This window comes from Gopherus evgoodei, chromosome 3, assembly GCF_007399415.2.
Source record: "Gopherus evgoodei ecotype Sinaloan lineage chromosome 3, rGopEvg1_v1.p, whole genome shotgun sequence".
Lineage (NCBI taxonomy): Eukaryota > Metazoa > Chordata > Testudines > Testudinidae > Gopherus > Gopherus evgoodei.
The window spans coordinates 217,048,183-217,070,666 of record NC_044324.1 but is presented as its reverse complement, the minus strand read 5'-3'; the positions used below and the strand labels follow the sequence as shown (position 1 = coordinate 217,070,666).

Here is a 22,484-nt window from a genome sequence, read left to right as displayed (position 1 = left end):
CTCTTTATACATCAAAAGCAAGCAAAAGAGGTCACAAATCCATTTGTCTCCTTTACAGGTCACTGCTGAACGACTTCCTCAAGGTCACAGAGCTAGCTGGTATTAAGAATCCCTTGCTGAATTTTATGCATTATTGAGGTACTTCAGAGTGAACCTTTCCCTCTTTGGCTTCTCATGTTTCATTGGAAAAAATCTCTAGGTGCTCAGTTCTTGTCTTGTGACAGTTCTGACTTCTGAACAATATGACATGCCTTGTTCTTCTGGACCAAATGTCACAGAAATCTCATTTGTGCAGCGATCTGCAGCTTTTGTCATCTGAGATTGATACGGAAGTACACGGAACAAGAATACAAACCTGAATAACTGATTGCTAGCACGTGGTGTGGCTGCTTATCACATTCAGTAGGATGCCTCCAGGAAGAACTGTCGGCTTCTTTTGGAATATTGGAAAGTGGGCAAATTTTGGTGCATGTCTGGGAATTTGAGCTGCCTAGTAAAATGCATTGGTGGCTGCTTTATTTTTTAAGTATCTTTGAGTACATAGGAGGTGCCAAACAGGATCAAAGGACCATCTCATCCAGTGTTCTGTCTCTGACAGTGGCCAGCCTCAGATGCTGCAAAGAAAGGTGTAAGAACCCTCATCAGGTAGATATGGGATAATCTGACCCTCACATTGGGATTCATAATGATCGACTAGTTAGAGATTGGCTTAAACCCTGAAGCATGAGGTTTCATATCCCTTTCACAACTGTTATTAACTATGATCACACTGGATATTCTTGCTGTCTTCATAAATGTCCAATCCCCTTTATGAATCTTGCTAAGCTCCTGGATTCAATGACTTCCTGTGGCAGTGAGTTCCACAGTCTAACTCCATGTTTTGTGAAAAAATATTGTTTTTAAATCAGCTTTGAGTTTGCCAACTTTTAATTTCATTGACTGTCTCTTTGCTTTTGTATCACAGGAGTGCAAACTGACTTGGCAAAAGGGAAAAAAAGGAGGGGTGTCCTTTTCTCTGCTGCATGTCTTTTTAACTTGAGTATCAAGAAAGTCTTTCGACTATTTTTTTTTGGAGGGGGAAGGGTGTTAGACGACACCATAGTTGACTTGGAGATATCCCTGCAAACTTTCTCACCTCTTAGCTGAAAGCGTGGGCATGCTGAATATTTATTTTTTCTCCCAACTGCCTAAGTTAAATAGGTATTAACCAAATTCAGAGTTTTTAAAAGAGTCAGAATAAAAATTCCTTTTCCTTTCAGTTAATTGGGGTTCAGGGTCAAGATTTCTTTTATGTCAGAACCCTGCTAGTTCATCAACTGCCTGTGGAATCTGCTGGGAAAATGAGACTAGGCAAGACCTGAATTTCTAATTGTAAAAACAAGCAGAAGAAATGCTTCAAAAACCTTAAATCTCTTCAGCCTTTTCTGTGCAACGTAGCTAAGCAAAAGGGCTTCTTTATGCATCATAAAAGATACACACAAATTTTACTTTACAGGCCACCTTTACATTTATGCAGTAAAAGCCAGGAACCCAGCTCTTATGCTAAACTGTCTGGAGCTCAGCTTTTATTTTTATTATAAAATACAGGTAGCTTGAAGTCTAAGAGGGTCTAGCTATAAACTTCACTGTCTGTTCAAAAAAATGTATGGATGTGTTGGAAATTTCTATCTGAGAAAGCAAAATTTAAAGCTATTTACCAAAAACAATAAAAAAAAATCCAGACGTTAATATTTAATTATTTTTTTTTAAAAGAAGGTCTGCAAGAGAAAAAAATCAAACTTGGTCAGTACTGAGATGTTAAATATCCAGAGGTGGTTCTTATTTGTATCACAGTAGCAGCAAAAGGCCTCAACCTAGACTGAAGTGTTGTGAAGAGCTACTTCCTACTTTGCTGAAGAGTTCATGCACATTTGGGAAGGCGTCCCAAACTGCATCAGTCCATTCCCCCATGACATCCACCAAACAGCCCACCTCCCGTCCTGGAAGCACATTCCTTAGTTGGCACTGCCCAACAACCTCTGACTCCACCCCATGGCTTTCCTGGATGGTGAAAGACAGTCACGAGTAACTGTTGCCACTCATGATCAAGATAACAAATGCCTTATCAGGGAAGGAATCTTCACTTTCTCCTTCGAGCATTGTGACTGACAGTGAAGAAACACACCTTGGATACATTGGTTCTAGCCTGGATATGCAGGTTTTAGACAATTACTGCCCATGTCAAGCCTCCTATTCCAGAGCAAGCCCTGAGTGAAGCTAGCTAAATGCCAGCTACAAGTTCAGCTAATTGAAGCCAATATCCTAGACCTGGCACAGTCTGAACTCACACCAACCCACAGAACTGAAACTGCCTTAGTGGTACTGATGGATGATCTCTTCCTCTCAGCGCAGTAGAGGATAGACATGCATTCTCACTCTGCTGGACCTTTCCGCAGCATTTGACGCTACTGATACTGCTGTCTCACCAGAGAGAAGTGGCTGGGATTAAGGGTAATGCACTAACATGGTTTGGGTACATCCTCCCAGGAAGGGATCAGTGCACCTCCACCACTGGGCCCCTCATTTGTGAAGTCCCACCAGGGTCAATTATCTCTCTGGCCCTATTCAATAGCTACACACAGCCCAGTAGGTGAACTGGTCAGACAGTATGGACTCAACTGCCAGCAATATGCAGATGACACACAACTCTATCTAGTATCAGAGGGGTAGATGACACACTCCTCTATCTATCCTTCACCACATGCTACCACCAATATGACCCAGATTCTGCTTTCTTGTACACCCCAGGCAATCCCACTGGCGCTAAAACAGGATAGAATTTTGTCCCTGGTTTCCAAGGTTGGCAGCTTAGCTTTCTAGCTACATTCCCACCTGCAATTTCAGTTGGTTTTGATGGTGGTTCTTCAGTGGCTGAAATTATTCCTGCATATATCTGGGCAAATTCTAGTCCCATGGAAGTCAGTGAGAGTTTTGCTATTGACTTCGATGCAAAACAACATTCAACCAATAGTTCAGGAAGTGCTCTGTAATCCTTGCGGATGAAACATAAACGTGTTCCCATCTGTATGGGATGGATGTATTAAATGGAATTTTAGTAAATGGCAATGAAAAAAAATTGAATAAACTGTCACCTAAAATCAATAAAACGATCTAATGGTAAACTTAAGGGTAGCTGTGAAATTCTTCCTGGATTATGGCTGTTCATGAATGAAAGTGCATCAGGATATATAGTTGTGGCTAATAAGAATTTGGTCTTATAGAAAACTTTGCCAAGCACATATTTTTGTGACACTACCCCTGGTTGTCACTGGGAACATTTCCCTGACCTCTTAATATCAGCATCAGTTTTCACTTAGACTCCAGATAATTAGCTGAAGCAGTCTTATCAGGAGTAAATTATTGCGACAGTTATTACTTTCATCAGCATTTTGTAGATGGAAGTGATTGGAGCTCACAGTTATTGATACTATATCTAAATATGAAAGAAATAGATATAGTTTTAATACAGCTTTTGAAATTACCTCATCTGCTGGCTAAGATGATACCAGGCCACAATAACTTTAATCTACAGTGAATGCTTGAAGCAGGCAATTTGCATTTTATTATTTTTGTTTCAGACAAAGCCTATGTTTCATAACAGAATCCCTATCTGATACTTGGTAGCTTTTAATAATTACTGGTTTAAGAATGTGATTAAAAGAATCCTTCATAATTTTATTTTTATTGGCTGCAAATGCACAAACTGTATAGTGCACCATTTTAAATCTTTTTAAATGTTTTAAAATACAAACAGCCGCCTTCAAGCTGTGAATATAATGTACAGCATCAATACAACTAAAAATAAACCAGGAACATCACTAGGAAAACTCACTTGTAAGTTTCCTCTGTATTTAAAGCAGTTATTTTAAGTGGTTCTTATACCATGCTTGTCACTGTAGTAGGTGATTGGGTACATGCTAATTCCAGGGTTTTTAATTTTGGAAATAATTGGAAAAAGACGGTCATTTAGACCTCAGTTACCACCACTCCAGCATGTCTCCATCATCACATACCATGATGGTTACGTGCATTAGAGACAGATTCTTGAGACCAAATGGGTATAAATGTGCTGGAGTTCAGAAAACCAGGAGGGATCTTTATTTGCAACAGTTTGCATTCTAGCAGCCTTCTTTTGCTGTTAACATCATCTAACACATAAGAACAGCCATACTGGGTCAGACCAACGGTTCCTCTAGCCCAGTACCCTGTCTTCTGACAGTGGCCAGTGACAGATGCTTCACATAACATCCCTGTGGCCCACGCCGTTTCCCGCAGCTCCCATTGGCCGGGAACAGCAAATTACAGCCACTGGGAGCTGCGGGTGGCCATGCAAATGTAAACAAACTGTCTGGCGACCAGCCAGCAGATTACTCTGACCGTTGCCCACCACTGACATAGTGGCATTATGATATTTTCTGTCATATCTTTATCCCTTTCCTAATGGTTCCTAACATTCTTGTAGCTTTTTTGACTGCCACTGAACATTGAGCAGATGTTTCAAAGAAGTATTCCTCATGACTCCAAGATCTTTCTTGAGTGAAAACAGCTAATTTAGACCCCATGTGCATTACTTCACATTTAGCAACATTGTATTTCATCTGCCATTTTGTTGCCCAGTCACACACTTCTAAGAGATGCTTTTGTAACTCTTCACAGTCAGCTTTGAATTTAGCTATATTGAGTAATTTTGTATCCTGCCAATTTTGCCACCTCACTGTTAATCCTCTTTTCCAGATCATTTATGGATATTTTGAACATCACAGGTCCCAATACAGATCCTTGGGGGACTCTGCTATTTGCCTCTCTCTACTGTGGGCACTGACCATTTTTTTACTATTCTTTGTTTCCTATCTTTTAATCAGTTTCTGATTTATGAGAACACCTTTCCAATTGTTAATTACCCAAGTTAAAAATTTGTGTCTTATTGATAGGCTGAATTTGTCTAGCTTCAATTTCCATTGCCATTGTTAACTTCCAGCCATTGGATCGTGTTATACCTTTGTCTCTTAAGTTGAAGATCTTTTATCATCAGATTTCTGTTCCCCATGTGGGAACTTACAAGACATCTTTCAGCTGTCTCTTTAAGTTAGACTCCAGGAGCTCAATCTGCTTATCGCTGTAAGGCAAGTTGTCTAATCCTTTAATCATTCTTGTGGCTCTCCTCTGAACCCTCTCCAGTCTAGCAACATCCTTCTTGAAATATTCCAGAGGTGGTTTCACCAGTGCCAAATATAGAGGTACTAATCTTCCTACTCTATATCTTTCCCTGTATACATCCAAGAATTGCATTAGTCCTCTTGGCCACATCATCTCACTGGGAGCTCATAGAATCATAGAAGATCAGAGTTGGAAGAGACCTCAGAAGTTCATCTAATCCAACCCTCTGCTCAAAGTAGGACCAACACTTACTAAATTATCCCAGCCAGGGCTTTGTCAAGTGTGGCCTTAAAACCCTCTAACGATGGAGATTCCACCACCTCCCTAGGTAATCCATTCCAGTGCTTCACCACCCTCCTATTGCAGTAGTGTTTCCTAACATCCAACCTGTTCATCTGTCTATCATGTTCACCCCCCTCTATCCTCAAAGTCTTTTTCAGAGTCACTACTTCCCAGGATACAGCTCCCCTACGTTCTCTGTTCTTAGATATAAGACTTTATATTTGGCCATATTAAAATTCATTCATGTTTGCTTGTGCCCAGTTTACTACATGATCTTGATCACTCTATCAGTGACCTATCTTCTTAATTATTTACCATTCCCCCAATTTGCATGTCCTCGGTAAATTTTAAGTAATGATTGCGTTTTTTCCCAGTTTTTGATAAGTGTTAAATCGCATAGGGCCAAGAATCAGTCCCTCTGGAACCCCACTAGAAACACAACCACATGGTAATTCCCCCTTTGCAATTACATTTGGATATCAGCTGGCCCATCTTAGTCAAGTTAATGAGTACCATGCTGATTTTGTATCTTTCTAGTTTCTCAATCAAAATGTCATATGTTACCAAGTTAATTGCCTTATAGAAGTCCTAGTATATTACATATATGTAGTTACCTTTCTCAAGCTTGCAGTATCATTAAAAAAAGATAGGTAGTTTGGCAAGATCTATTTTACATAAACCCATGCTAACTGGCATTATATTATGTTACCCTCCTTTAATTCTTTATTAATAGAGTCCTGTATCAGTCATTCCATTTTGCCCAGCATCAGGGTCAAGCTAACAGGATTATAATTACCCTGATCATCCTGCTTCCGCTTTCTTTCACTCTTCAGGAATTCCTGAAAAGTAGCTTTAATAGTTCAGAAAGCTCTTTGGCAGTTCTTTTAAACTTGTGGATTCAAGTTATCCGGGCCTGCTGATTTTGAAGTGTTCACCTTTATTAGCTGTTATGTAACATCCTCAGTTACCATTTGAACTGAAAATATCCTCCACATCCTATGACTGCCTCATCTGACTTTTTCCCAAAATGCACAACAGAAATATTTATTGAACACTTCTGCACTGACAATTCAACTATTTCCATCTAGTAATGGAGCAGTACCTTCTTTCTGTTCCTTCTCTACTTAAAAACATCTTATTCTCTAACTGTGCTAGCCATAGATTTCTCCTTGTGTCCCTTTGTTTCCATTTTGATACTGTCCAGCATGACCTTCTCATAAATAAACTAGGGAAATGCAACCTAGGTGGACCTACTATAAGGTGGGCGCAAAAGTGGTTTGAAAACTGTTCCCAGAGAGTAGTTATTGATGGTTCAGAGTCATGCTGGAAGGGCATAACGAGTTGAGTCCCAGTTTGGTATCATCTGCAAACTGCTGACCTGGATGGACAGAACCCTGGGCCGGTAGCAGGCTGAGCGGGGCCGGCAGCCAGCACCCCGGCTGACGGGGGCCGGCGGATGGAACCCCAGACCAGCAGCAGCTCAGCCTGCTTCCAGTTTAGGGTTCCATCTGCTGCCCCGTCTGCCGGTGTGGGGTCCTGGCTGCCGCCCCTGCTGCCGGCCCGAGGTTCCATCCGCCGGCCCCTGTATATGTAAAATGTATTACTGGCACACACAACCTGAAATTACAGTAAATAAATGAAGACTTGGCACACTGCTTCTCAAAGGTTGCCAACTCCTGTTCTGGGATGTACTAGCAAGAGTGTTGTAAGCAAGACACAAGAAGTAATTCTTCTGCTCTTCTCTGCTCTGATTAGGATTCAACTGGAGTAGTGTGTGCAGTTCTGGGCACCACATTTCAGGAAGGATGTGAACAAATCACAGTCAGTCCCAAGAAGAGCAACAAAAATGTTTAAAGGTCTAGAAAACATGACCTATGAGAGAAGATTGGAAAAACTCGGGTTTGTTTAGTCTGGAAAATAGAAGAAGACAAAGGAGACAACAGTTTTCAAGTATGTAAAAGGTTGTTATAAGGAGGAGGAAGAAAAATTGTTTTTCTTAACCTCTGAGGATAGGACAAGAAGCAATGGGCTTAAATTGCAGGAAGGAAGGTTTAGGTTGGACATTAGGAAAAACTTCCTAATCGTCAGGGTGGTTAAGCACTGGAATAAATTGCCTAGGGAGGTTGTGAAATCTCCATCATTGGAGATTTTTAAGAGCCGGTTAGACAAACACCTGTCAGGGATGGTCTAGATAATTAGTCTTGCCATGAGTGCAGGAGACTGAACTAGATGACCTCTCGAGGTCCTTTCCAGTTCTATGATTATCATTTTTCTGCAGCATCTAACTTCTGATTTATATTCCTTGCTATCAGCTGCCCCTTCCTTCCATCTATTCAATATGATTTTTTTTTAAATAGCTCTTTTCACTTCCCCTGTAAGCTAGGTTTGTTCTTTGGCCAGTGTGGCCTTCTCTCAGTTATGGCTTTTTGGACATCTAGTAAAATGTTCTTAGGTGGTTCCCACTTCTCTGTCTCTGTCCCTTTAAAAGCACTGAGGGTGCAATCCATGGTACATCCTGGTGATCTGTAAAGCTGCCACTCAACTGCCGCCTAACTCTGTAGGCACGTAAAATCACTTGGTGCTTAAGTTTTTGCCTCAAGGCATGCTCACTGCTGCCTCAGTCTAGGCCCTGCCTGATCAGGAACACTGTTGTCTCACGATAGGCATCTGGATGTCCATCTACTGAGTAAGCCCCAGTGGGATTCACAAGCCAGGAAGGACAGGTGTACAGTCACCTAAATTGCATGCTGTTGAGGTCCCTTCTCCACCTCAAGCAGCAGAGGAACTTAAACCTGGGGTCTCCTACATACTGGGTGAGTATCCTAACCACTAGGCTAAAGGTTTATAAAGGTCCTCCCCACTCCTTCTGGCCCCCCCCCGGCATTTTATTTTGACCCCACATATAACTTAGGTGGCTGAGTTCCTATCTTCCCCTGGTTCATGGATTGCAGAGTTGTGTCTGCCCCGTCATCCCAGACTTCAGTGCCTAACTCAGAGGGGGTGAGGGTTAGCACATGCTGCTCTGGTTGGCATCTCCCAGTGGCTAGTGCGCTGACTCTGCGTATCAGAGTCTAAGGTGCCTCTCTCCCCATTCATTGCATAGGGAGCCTAGGCACCTAAGTCAGGCTTTGTGGATTGCAGTGTTGTTCCCATTATTTTTTAAGTACCTAAGAGTTAGGTCCTGTGACATAGCATTGCAACCCCTAAGTCTCTTTATGGATCCCACCGCAAGAATATACATTACTGGTCTAGGATCTATTGTTTTGTACATACCAAATGTAATCAAGTCATAATTACTTGTACCTAAGCTACCAGTAGTTGACAGTCCTGAGTACTCATGAAATTAAAATTACATTAAAAACCATTTTTAATTTATAAGGCGGGGAGGGGTCACACTCAGAGGCTTGCTGCATAAAAGGGGTTGCCCATACAAAAAGTTTAGAACCACTGCCTTTGCTTTTTTTAAAGGGATGCTCAAATCGCACACACTTTCAGCTGTTTAAAAATCAATGGCGGTCCCTCTGGAGTAAAGTACCAGCCAAAGTGAGTAAAAATGTGGCCCTGCGAGCCCAGTTATGTAGCTCTTACACACGTTGCGGAGCACTTCATCAATGAGACGACTCACACAGCAAGGTGCTGCTTAATATAAGAGGGGTATCTTCAGCTAGTCCTGTCATGCTAAATTCTGGCACCGAGTTTGCTGTATTTTCTCATAGCAGTGCCAAAATAATACCACCACCACATTGCCACATTTTCCCCCCTGGAAATGAGCAAGTCAAAACAACCTATTGGAATGAATTAAAAGCAGCTTTGTCTTAAGCGTTTGACATGCGTAACTATAAATTGTACAGTTGTCTTGGGAATTCCAGTAGGTTATGGGATCTGTTCTTACCTCTTGTGTTAGTAGGAATAGAGCAAGATCCTCAGCTGCTGAAATTTGGTACAACTCTATTGTCAATTTGAAGCTATGCCAAATTGCCTGGCCCTGGGGTGGGTTGGTGTGTGTGAGAAAGAGAAATGGGAGGGAGAGGTACATATTTCTGTATGTGGGTAGAAGAGCTAATAGGGGTCGGATCATTCTTTATGGGGAAACCAAGAATCCTTTTTGGGACCCGTAACTTCTCCTTGTTTGTTCCTTTTGATCGCTACTGTGAACGGGTTCTCAGAAATTCGTGCAGGGAGGATTTTTAGTTTAGTGAAGCTATGACTAACAAAAATACCCACAGTTTGAGGTGGGCTCAGTGAGAAAAGGGAAGCCTGGAAATGGGGAGTAGTTTAAGACTGGGGAGGCAAGAGCCGGAGAGAACCACCTTCCAGAGTGCTCTGGGCCATGGGGCTCCTGCTGTCACTGTCCACCACAACTGTTAGGAGCTGGGCAGCAATAGATGGTCTTCTCTTTCCTCGGATGGAGTTTGGAAAGACTGCTGCATTGTACTGCAGTGGGCTGATGGCCCCTACACATGCATCGCCCTCCCGCTGTTTGCCGTCCCTCTGGCTTTTGAATTTGGCGCAGCGTCATGGCAGTGTCTCAGATCATAGCGAATACAGCCGCGTACTGAACTCAGACCCAGGAGGCAACCGTGGCCAGCTAAAGCCTGCACTCTCCCGACCTAAATGCTCGCCTCCTGGCTTCACTGTTCTCCAGCAGTAGTATCCCTTCCTTTCCCTGTACTGCTTCATTCCACCATATTGCATGTCTCAGTTACTCCTCTCACCCTTGACAAAAGGCAGAGCAGGGCTCGGGCCCCAGTGCCATGAAACAGCTAAGTAGGCTGGGAGGGTTAAAGGGCAATAAAGCTTGGCACCCTCATCCATTAGTGTAGCACTCACATCAGTCAGGGAGCATATGGTTACACAGAGCCTGACTTAATAGTTGAGCAGCTATGTCACGTGTTAGGCAAGAGGTCAGACTAGATGATCTTAATGGTCCATTCTGGTCTAAATCTCTATGAAGACTAGACAAGCTTGTTATAGTGCAAAACAGGCAGGCTTCTATTTGAAACAGCCCCATGTTAAGTACCATCATCGGGACCAAGCGACAGCATTGCTGTGTGCCTAAATGGTCTTTTATGCCAGCACACTAACTATGAAGACGTTTATGATCCAAAAGCCACATATGAGTGCGCCCTTGTGCCATCTAGTTACCTTATATCATCGTACTGAAGATGAGGCAGTTTCTGTGGTTCCAGATTCATTACATTAAAAAAAATCTTTAACTAGCAAACTCGGTTTCTCCAGCAGTTTTCTTTCCTTGTTCCTAATTTAAGGCCCCGCTTTTAAAACGATAGAGTTTTGTGGCACATGGTTTGCAAATAAGTGCCTTAAAACCTCTAAAATTCATACCTGTGCTTTGGATGCCCGGTCTGCCTCCAGTATAGTTAGTATCTTTAACCAGAGAGAGCAGTTACCACTTTCTATGTGCTGTATAGGAACAATGGGGCAGTGACCTCTAGAGTGATACAGAGAAACTAGCCTACCCCCTATCTTAACTATGGGTCCAGATAACATCTTCAGCACACCTTTCCTATTCAGATGCTTTGACAGCTGGAACATTGTTGCACTCGCCTGCCATGCTGATCAACACTTATGGCCAATGGGTCAGCAGCAGGAAAACTGTAAATCTCCCTGTGCTAAAGATGGACTGTTTGCGGTTTTCTGTAGTTCCAGCTTTGAAATTAATGGCTAATGGAATGCAGCAAAACACTAAGGGCAGATAACAAGAAGATAGATTTGCTGCATTCAGAGAGAAATTTCCATTTCCCTTTTGATGCAGAAATGCAGTCTTTTTTGAAAACGTTTTGTCCAGACTTACTGGGCAGAGGACTAGTTATTTGGAAAATTGCTGGACGATGGTCAGAAAAAGAGCCTACTGTGACTATGTTGCAGTCCTTGTTTTATATTGAGAAAAGTGCAAAGATTGCTTGTGAAATACAATTTGCATTACTGATAAACCTTGCCTCAGTGGACAGCCTACCCTCAGTAGTCTAGCACTTTAGTCTTTCTGACACATCTTAATCCCATAATGATTATTTACACATTATGCACATTGCATTTTGCAAACCCTCCATCAATGACAGTCCCTGCTCTGAAGAGCCGACTACTGAAGGGCAGGCAGACAGTTAGACAGAGGCTGAGGTAAGGGGTATAACCAAGGAGGAGATTTTCATGGGCACCTAACTCCCACTGCCTTTGAAAATCATCCTTTGCAGGTACATTCCACTCTGCTTTTACATATTTATGAAGAAAGAGGACTCAGCATATTCCTAGGGTCGGTCGGTCTATCTGTCTCTATATAGATAATGTAAACAGTTCATAGACAAAGTGCTGGTAGAGGGCACTTAAGAATATATAGCATAATTCCTGGGTTTTGTAGGACCAATAAAACTAGTTGTGCATTGCAAATGACATCCTCTGCACCAGTTTTTAACTATAGCAGGCACTTGGCAATAGTAATATCTACCAGCAGTCCTAGGGGAAAAGTCACTGAGCTGTCCACAGTCCCACTTCAGACCGGAGCCAGGGCACTTGGATCCAGTCAATCCTACCCCAGATAGAGGTGAGGAGGAGGCCACCTTGATTCAGCACCTCAGACAGTGCAGTTCCTAGCTGGATTTTAAAGTTATCCTTCCTGGGCCGTACTGCCATAGCACGTGTAATGGGGGTTCACTTTGCTAGCCCTGAGCTTGTGCTGATGCATCTAGCCTGCCCCTTCTCCCTTCCCCTCAAAAAGAAAGCATACATAGATGGAGCTCAGTGATGCTATACTCAAATTTAGCCCTGGAATTCACATGCAGTGTTGCAATTCCCTGTGTTTATATAGTTTGGAAACACAAGATTTGCTCTATTATCTAGGACCACTGCTCCATCATGTCCTGAATCCTTCCTCCATTAGTCGCTAATAGTGGACACTATACTAGCATCTAAAACCTCCTTTTGGGCTTGATCATAGATGTCAGTGAAAAGATCCCTACTGACTTCAAAGGACTTTAGAATAGGCCCATAATGCACCAGGCCATTTCTGCACTGCTGTTCCTAGGCAGATTTCTCTAATTGCCACCAGGCTCAGAGTTTCTATTCTGAAGCATGAGATTATATCATAGAATGTGTAACATGCTTCTTATGATAACAACGTTACTCAGTTCTTTACAAAAACCTTGCTACAGTATTTAACTTTGGGTACTTTCAGAACAATGGGACCATCTTCCAGGCCAGGGGTCAGCAACCTTTCAGAAGCGGTGTGCCAAGTCTTCGTTTATTCACTTTAATTTAAGGTTTCACATGCCAATAATGTATTTTAAACCTTTTTAGAAGGTCTCTTTCTGTAAGTCTATAATATACAACTAAACTATTGTTGTATGTAAAGTAAAGAAGGTTTCAGAATGTTTAAGAAGCTGCTTTTAAAATTAAATTAAAATGCAGACCCCCCCCCCCGGACTGGTGGCCAGGACCTGGGCAGTTTGAGTGCCACTGAAAATCAGCTTGCGTGCCACCTTTGGCACCCGTGCCATAGATTGTCTGCCCCTGTTCCAGGCCATTGAAAGCCCTGCATCAGTAGGACTGGAAAACATTTCTGTTACATAGGGAAGGAGACAGAACGTGGAAGACCCTTGCAGGGGAACTATGTGCCAGGCATGCTGTGTTCTCTGGGAGTTCCAGCTGCACTAGCATTAAGGAGAGTAATGGGAGAGGCTGAGCTGCAGAAGAGGCATAGCAGCATCAGCAGCTACATAGATCCACCAGCCAAAACTCTGCATCGACAGAACGTGGACACCACAGCAATAGACTCTACAGCTTCCCTGATATTTTAGCAGCAACCGCAAGAGGCACAGGTGACCCTAACTGAAAAGGCTCTCTCTCCAGCAATTCAGCTGTCTCCTGCTGCTGTTCCCTGTTGATGAATATCTAATTTTACACCCCAACTATATTTACTCAGTAGAGCCATTAGCCCAGCTATAAACTCTCAAATGGTGGCACAAGCTTATTTGGGGAAGTGAAAATAATGAAGTGCTGTTGTATCTCTGAAAGGAGTCCCAAGTCCAAAGCAATTTTTCACATGCAGAGACTCAGTTGTAAGAGATGAAGACTTAAAATTATCAGTTGGGTTTATAAACATACAGAATATCCCGTTATCAGCCCCCACATTTTGTGCAAATAAGTTACAAAGGCCCATCTCCAGTTACTGTGGAGGCGGAACAAGTAATATACTTTCTTACTGATGATTATCTGTCACAAGGGTGAAAGCACAATGAGTAATGGAATGGGTTTTCACATGCAGTCTGCAGTATAAATAGAAGTGTGAAGATACTTAAAGACAGTTTGGGCAAGATCCTCAGGCAGTGCAAGTCTGTGCAGCTCAGCTGAAGACAAATGGAGATACAGGGATTACCCCAGCAGAGAACCAAGCCTCCTATATCTGCTGAAACCTGACTGACCTGTCCATTGGTTTTGGTGGGCTTTGGGTCAGATCCCTTGAAGCAGTGGTGGGCAACCTGCGCCCCGTCAGGGTAATCCACTGGCAGGCCGCCAGACAGTTTGTTTACATTTACACAGTTGCTTGTAGTTCCCAGTGGCCAGCATGTCCCTGCAGCCTGTGCCTCTTCCTGCAGCTCCCATTGGCCGGGAACACCGAACTGTGGCCACTGGGAGCTGCGGGTGGCCTTGCAGATGTAAACAAACTGTCTGGTGGCCCGCCAGCAGATTACCCTGATGGGCCGCCTGTGGCCCACGGGCTGCAGGTTGCTCCCCACTGCCTTGAAGCCTTGTAACATCCATATGATCATTGAGCTTCTCTGTGGAAGACCTGAGAAACTCTAGGTGGTTGAAACCTTGCCCCCAAGAGCAGCCCCGGGAGGCTTAGGCACCACAGAGCCACTGTGATACAGCCGTGTTGTCAGGGGTTCTGTAGCCCTGCACTCTCATCTCTGGAGCCTCACTGAGAGGGTGACTTATCAGGGAAGGCAGAGGATGGGTTTATGCTGGCTCAGTTCCACGGGCCTCATACCCTCCCCTCCCGCCCCCTCCGGGAGGGGGGTGGCACAGGAGTCCCAGCAATTGATACAGCTCATGAGCCATTGCAGAGTGTTCACATGTGCCTTTCACCCGAGAGACTCCTTCGCTCACCTCCTAAGCAAGGCACCTGTCGGAAGCCAGTTTACTAGAGCTTCCCAGGAGGGAAGGGGGCAACATTTGCCCAGCTGGATTTAAACCCACAGAGGGGGTTGTGTGGCATAATAGCAGATTGAATTTAGTTTTGGAGACGTGCAAGGCCCAGGCATATTGTTAAAGATCGTCTAAGCTGCGACTCTGTCAGGAGAGTACTTAAGAGTGATTGTGGGAGCTCAGGCAGACACTTGTCCAGTGTGGATTCTGAAAAGCAATAGCACTCAGGCTGGTTCAGTGCATTAAGGGAAGGGAATTATTTGTGCTGTAATTTGAGGTGGGACTCGCTAGAGAAAGTTAAGAAGATAACATGGAAGGTATGGATACAGTCAGCAACCATGTATCCTCATTTGGAAAAATTTCTTGTTAGCTTCGCTGAGGTTTGGGTCTGGCCCTTGGAGTTCCGTCTCCGAGTGTGATCACCTCCTTGCAGTGAAATGGTCCAGAGAAGGGGGAAGATGCTAAAGGTTATTTTGATGGGACTTATGTATGAGTAGAGGTTTCTGTTGTGCAAAAAGACACTATAGGCTGGAGCAGAGACTTGAATGAGGTAATCACAATTATGTAGAGGTCACTTCTGTACTTAACTGGTAATGTCACATATGTGTGGTAGGTACAGTCATGCTAGTGACCATCAGCTCAGTGCTAACATCATGGTTGACAATTCTGTACATTCATGGTCAGCAGCAACTCCAGTGCTGAGCTGGGGTCTCATAAGGTCAGCTCCAAAGCCTATTGAAATCAATGGAAAGATTCCTACTTAAGCCAATTAAGTGATTCCCACTGACTGTAGGGAGCTTTGGATCAGGCCAACATTGAGTACTATTGTGAGGATAGAGGCCTCCTACTAAAAGTATAGTTACTCCTTGTAACTCTATATGAGTCTTTTCTGCCTCCGTCAAAAAAAATCCTTTAAATATTTGCTGGTCACTTCTCCACCGGGTTGTAAGTAAGAAGAGGAGGCAGCAAATATGATCATGCTTGTTTAGAAATAGGAGAGAGGAATAACAGCAGAAGTCTTTTCTGATCATGCGAAGCTAATGGGACTTTGCTCTTACCAACAGGATCATGCAGGGTTTCTATATTTGCAGGTAGTGACAACTGTTGCTTTTTCACAAAGTGTAACTCCAAGCTACATGTAATAGGTAGCGAGGGGATGGCAGCATGAGGAGTTGCAGGCTGCCACAGGAGTCTGAGTTCAGTGACATCTGACTGAGTTACTGGAGATGCCTGATTCAATGCAGACCTAACGCACACCGAGGCTGATGGATTATTAAGGGAAAATGGACCTGCTGTCTTTGATTAGCTGTGATTTGCTACTGTGATGGCATATATTGATGTAAAAAGGAAGCCGCATAAGCTTCTCTTTGTACTGTATTAGAAATGCCTTTGTGCAGGACAGGGCTAAGTTATTTCAACTCAGAATTGAGGGTGAAGTCAGTTTGAAAGGAAAGATCAAAAGGTGAAACGTAAGGGGAGGAAGCACTCTTGAAGCAATATACAGTATAGATACTCCCTCATCTTAATTTTAATGCATCTCTGAACACAAACTGGGGATACAACGCTTTGTGTCCCCATATTAAGAAAGCTCTTTATGGTTAGAGCTGACGTTCCCTTTGAACAAGATTGCTAATTTAAATGAAGGGCTGTGCGCCACTTCACATGCCAATGAATTATAAAAGGCCCAGATATTTGCTGACTTTCTGCACACTGTTCATGTGATCTGAAGCCACTGGCACCGCCTCTGAGTGGAGAGCAGAAAGGAGCCCTTAGGCTAATGTCTACACAGGGATAAAAGACCACTGACCGGCCCACGCTAGTGGGGCTTGAGCTTGCAGGGCTAAAAAATTGCTGTGTCAACATTCAGTCTCATGGGGTCCTAGAACTCAGGCTCCAGCCTGAGCCCAAACATCTACACAGCAATTCTTTGGTCCCAGCACCCAAGCCCTGTGAGCCCAAGTCAGCTGACCTAGGCCAGCCCTTAGAAATTCCTTCCTTTCAGTGCCTTAGGTGTTCTGCCATTTAGCTTAAAGGAAGGATGGAGGGGAGAATGCAGTTAGAGGTGTCAGTAGAAGAGCCTGTTGTCTCCATGTGTCTGTGAAGGCTATTTAGGCTGTGAGATGTATTTGCCCTGTTGTAAACTCTCCTGTTTTCACACACACTGCAGAGTGCCTGTAACACTGTCAACACTGCATTACTAATAAATAGGTGCCTGGTTGCAGATCACTCCTATTGATTTCAGTGGGAGGAGGAGTGGATCCGTGTAACTGAATGACATCAGGAATGTTGATCAGTAAGGAAGTGTGGCAAGAGCTAGATTAGACTTAATCAAGAGCTTAAGCAAATTAAAAGTCACACATGAAGGCAGTGTGGGAGAATTTAGTTTGAACGAACAGGAAAAATGGGGCTCGGGATGGAGGAGCATGGTAACCCTACACACCGCCTAACCCCGTAGTAAGACACTCGGATAAGGTGCTGGTAGAAGGCTGGGGAAGAGGACTCTTTACACAAAGTGGGAACGGTAAGATGAAGAACACGGTTTTAAAGCTAACAACAGAAAGGGGTAGTAAAAACAAAGTGAGCTGTGGAGAAGATTAGGCCATGAAGATGCCTAGGCATAGGCACCGACTCCATGGGTGCTCCGGGGCTGGAGCACCTGGGGTAGGGAGAGAAGGGGAAACAGTGGGTCCCGCCAGTGAGCTCCCCCCAGCCCCCCACCAGTGCTGCCCACCGAAGGAGGGTAGCTGTTCAGCAGCAGGCAGGAGGCACTGGGGGGAGGGGAGGGGTAGAATGGGGCAGAAAAAGATGGAGCAAGGGCAGGGTACTTGGGGGAAGGGGGTGGACTGGAGGTGGGAAGAGGCAGAGTGGGGGTCAAGCACCCCCTGGGAAATCAGAAAGTCTGCACCTCTGTGCGTAGGGCAGCAATCCTGAGTTCCCCTCACTTTCCAGTGAGGCAGTCCTGGCTATGGCCATTGGCAGCAGAAAGTCCACAAGTTACCTGCAACCCTCATCTTTCTAGGAGTATTAGGGGGCAAGATCCAGCCAGCATAGACCATAAAGTGGACTGGGCCAGATGGAGATGGGGGGAGGCCAGGACTCCTGTGAGTTCTAATTCAGCAAATCTCCTGAGGAACCTGTTCAGTCAGCCTGTTGTGGAGGCCTGGTCAGTGTTTAACGCTTTCCTGCCCCCAGGGATGTATGCACCTATTCCATTTTAGGATCTATAGGGCCATGCCTTAGGGAGCCCTTGCTCTGAGATCACTAGCTGACAACAGTGAATCAGAGAGGCTTTGAATCTGAGGCCACAAGGACAATTCTATTAATCAGCTTCAGCCTGTGGCTAGTTTCTCTGTTTCCTGAAGGTCTAACATATTAAAATGTTTCTCTGCTTGCAGGTGCTAGTAGCCCAGATCCTGAAGAAGCTCAGCATGCAGCTAGCATGAGCGTTTCGCATGGACACTGTGAGGAAGCAAATCCTAGACATCATCCAACTGCAGAGCCATTTCAACCTGCTGAACCTAGTGGGATTCCATTCTCTTGGACATATGAGCAAGAGGGTACAGAAGACATCAGCATTAGAAAGTCTCTAGACAGCTTCTATGAAACATGTTGTCAGCAGCAGCCCAGCAGAGGGGATCCCACATACAATGCAGCTTCAGAATGGCTCTCTCTCAAAATTCAGGACCTGGCAAACAAGGAAGGAGGAAAATATTCCTTGTGCAGTCTCTACATGGCCCAGATGGTTTTGAACAGAGATGGATGTAAGGTCTTTCCAAACCACTCCAGCAAAGCTTGTTTCTCGGGACCAGCTAATGGAGAAGTTGCACTGGAAGAAGGAAAGCGAACACCGGGACTGTCAGATGATGTCCTCCAATTTCTCTTAAAACAGAATGTGATGAAATCATAGGGCCTGATATTTGGAGCTAAGGGAGGGGTGAGCAAGCTGTTTGTTTGGTTTTGCTGTGTCTTTTAGCAGAGGGCACCATGTAGCATTTAGCGCCTGCTCTGAGTAGAGACAGCTCTGCCTCAGGAAAGGTCAATCCTTCCTTGAGCCTCCCACTTAAACTGCAAAACCACCCATTACATCTTCTCTCCTGCCCTTGGACTCCAGCATGAATTTCACATACGTATTGAACTTCCTTCCCAGCATCTGAGCGGTGACTCTGGTGGTTAGTGGACTTGTTCTCCAGTTCCAACTGTTGCTGTTATCCTAAAGCTCACCCTGTGACCATGCCCTTCTCCGAACCTGCCTTAAGGTCTCTCCATACTCTGACCCTGACTTATACAAAGCTAGATCCTGCTACCTTCATATTCAGTGAATCTTACTACTCAAGTAGCTCCCATTTATTTCCATAGGGCTATTCACGGAATGTGATGCTATTCAATGAGAGTTTGTAAGCGTGGCCTATCATGACAAGGCTCTCTACCACCACCGCCACCATCTGGATACCAAGCCCTTATCTCTGCATCATCTAAGATTGCCAGCAACCAAGGCTGCCTAACTTACCTGCACCCCCAGCACAGCTGAACAGTGTCCTCACACTGAGACCTATCCCTTTTATACTTTTGCCAATACCTGTAAGTCCCATTTACTGTAACAAACAGGATATGGAGTGCACAAGCCTAGGCAGATATCTTTACAAAGGGTGTAGGCTTGGAATGATTAGATGTGTATTGGCAGATGTCAGTTTCACCATGCACACACAACCCTTGATGAAAAAATATTTCCATCAATAATTGACATTTATAAATAAGCAGCAATTTTCTTTGCCTGAGAACTTAGTTTGCTCTGATGATATTTTGACATGTGATGCTGACAATTTGTGTTTTAGTGATTATAAAGGTTACATTTTTTAATCTCAGTGTCTGTCAGTTATTGTCTGATCCCCAGTCCATAATTTCCTGCAACTGTACAAATTTAAATTGATAAACACTGAAAAACGTTTAAAAACAGATATTGCCCAAAGTCATTAAAAATAAGAGTTTACCAAACCTGTCATAGATCTGAGCAAAAACATTTGGAAACAACATACTGTACCTAGTCTGATATTATGCAGAAACAAAAGAATATTTGTATAAAACCATTATGAAACTTCCTTCCCTGAACAGACTGACAGCCGTGTCCTCTGTGTGTCCACGAGAGAAAAAACCTGGTTGTGATCTCATACCAGTTTAACACCATTGGCATCGATGGATTTACTCCTGAGAATCTGTCTGTGTCTTAGAGATGCTAACTGAAAATTAATTGGCTTCATACCAGTTATTTTCCCAAGAGCATTTCAAGAAGTTGTCTGTAAATGCACTGGCTTAAACTATGTGTTTAAAATGTGAGAGACCTGGATACACCACTTGGAAATAGTGAGAGCTAGAAATGCTGCCTCTGGATGGCTTGTAGCATTAGCAACCTCATGCTGATGCTCACAGCTCTAGGGAGCTACCACCAGACAGGAAATCCCTCTCCCACTGCCATCTGTATGGACTATAGAGAGACACCAGGAAATGGGTCTCCAGGGATGTGTTCTTCATAGTGAAGGCTCCTGTGCAAAGCATATGCTTGCTGCTTTGCTGTTAAACTGCTGTGGGAAGCGTACGGCCAAGCTCCAGGGTTTCAGCCATTTTAAACAAAACAAAAGCTGGTACAATTCACCATAGCTCCATCAGACCTGCACTGATTTCTCAGAGCTTGATCTATCCATTAACATCAAAGAGGCTGTGCCCCTTTACACCATTTTAGGATTTGAGTGAGTTAATATGAATATCTTGCATACAGCCCCGTTCATTGATGTTATTCTTTGTCACTCCTATAGAGAATGCCTAGAGATTACTTTCCTGGTATGTTGACAGATAGGAGGGAATTGTACTTCAGAATATTTTTTCTGTATACTTCTGTTTAGGTGTGTGTTTTGTTACTGTATTAACAGCTGATAAGCAGTTGACAGCTGGTTACAGCAGTTCATCTGTTTCTACATGGGCTGTCATCCTGAGCCCTTTACTACTCTGGTTTTACTTGGGCAAAATGCCTGTTGGCTTCACTGAGAACTGTGACTAAGTTACAGACTTCAGGATTTGGCCCTTATTACTTTTTCATTGTTGATTGTTCGTCTAGTAATACTGGAAGGTGATTGAAATCAATCTCTGGGGCCTTTATTTCATATCACTTGTTGAGCCTTCCACATGCAGTTTTTATAACACACTGGGCCTGATCCTGTCATCAATGGGAGTTCTAGGAGACCAGCTGTCTTCTCCCTGGCACTGGTGAAAACCAGGAGTAATTCCCTAGGCAATCTATGCAGGTACGTTGCAGTGAGTGAGAAGAATAAGGCCCAACGTGCACAAGGAATGCAGGATCAGGCCCTCCATCTAAACCTTAGTTGAAAACAAGCTAAGATAGCAAATAGCTTTAATTTGATCTCTGTTGTCTCGGATGCAGCTGTCAGTCTGACTGAAGCACCTCTGAGACTAGCTGTGCCCTATGAACTGTTGTTTAGCCAGGATCAAACAGTGCTTCCTTCCCTATCTCAGTCATTTAGGTTTGGTTTATTCAGTCACTGTAGTCTTAACTTTTTGAACATTATGTTCTTTAAATATTTAAAGGGGCACTCAGGTGAAAAACTCTCTCCTTACCTAGGTCACTAACACCACAGGTTTGACTTAGGGTAGGTCTACACTGCAATCAGAAGTATGACTGCAGCATGATTTAGCTATGTCTACACCAAGGCTTGCTTAGGTATCTTGACTAACAATAGCAATGAAACCACAGCAACACAGCACAGACTGTACAAGCCCATCCAGGATCCTGGGATCAACTAGCCTGAGCTTCGCTGCTACTGTTACTTGAGATACAGAGCTCAAAGTTAGCTCCGGTATGTCTACACATTCTGCAGTCACACCCCTGATACAGCCTTAGGCCTGGTCTACACTAGGAAATTAGGTCAATGTAACTATGTTGCTGAGGAGTGTGAAAAATCTACACGCTGAGCAATACAGGCTAGGTCTACACTGGGGGAGGGAGGTCAACCTAAGATACGCAACTTTAGCTACACAAATAACGTAGCTGAAGTCAGCATATCTTAGGTCGATTTATCTGGCCGTGAGGATGGCAGCCAGTCGACCGCTGCCGCTCCCCCATTGACTCCGCTTCTGCCTCTTGCCACAGTGGAGTTCCGGAGTCGATGGCAGAGCAATGGGGGATCGATTTTATCGCATCTACACTAGATGTGATGAAATCGATCCTCGATAAATTGATCACTACCTGCTGATCCGGCGGGTAGTGTAGACGTACCCACAATTAAACCAACCTAACCACACTTGTAGACAGCACTAGTTGATGGGAGAATTCTGTCACTTAGCTACCGCATCTCTGGAAGGTTATGTACCTATGCCCATGGGAGAACCCCTCCTGTCAGTGTAAGTAGTGTCTTCACTGAAGTGGTGTAGCTGCACCACTGCAGTGTTTTAAGTGTAGACAAGCCCTCGGTTTTCACTGTTTATGCTGTGTGCTTGATCTATACACATTCATTCAGCAATTCAACTAGTCCGTTTCACTTCTGTTTCTCAACAGTTTTCGATGTCTGGTTCTGAAGCACTGGCACAATGCTGGAATATTTGGATTGCAAACCCAGCAGGAGAAATTTTTTGGCGAGTGGAATGAAAACAGTTTTTGCTGTTTTTTCTTTTTACTTCATGAAAAGATCTCTAGTGTTAGCATTTGTAAATTCTAAAAACAGCACCACCACCACCACACACACACGTCCCCTAATAACTTTGGATCAGATTTTCAGAAGTCTTTAGACGCCCCCATTCAAAGGTGCTGAAGCAGGTTAGGCACTTATGTCCCATTGAAATCA

The 22,484-nt window shown here is 43.9% G+C and overlaps 1 protein-coding gene across 3 annotated transcripts in view; it reads left to right on the top strand.

Moving 5' to 3' along the window:
* The window catches only part of SHLD1 (shieldin complex subunit 1), a 73,519-nt gene extending 54,025 nt beyond the window's left edge, over positions 1–19,494 (top strand). For all 3 annotated transcript variants that reach the window (XM_030558042.1, XM_030558039.1, XM_030558041.1), the window contains one exon: positions 18,033–19,494. In XM_030558042.1, coding sequence (XP_030413902.1) covers positions 18,033–18,544 — 512 coding nt within the window. In that variant the 3' untranslated portion in view covers positions 18,545–19,494. The remainder of the gene's footprint in view (positions 1–18,032) is intronic.
* Positions 19,495–22,484: the final 2,990 nt, after the last annotated feature.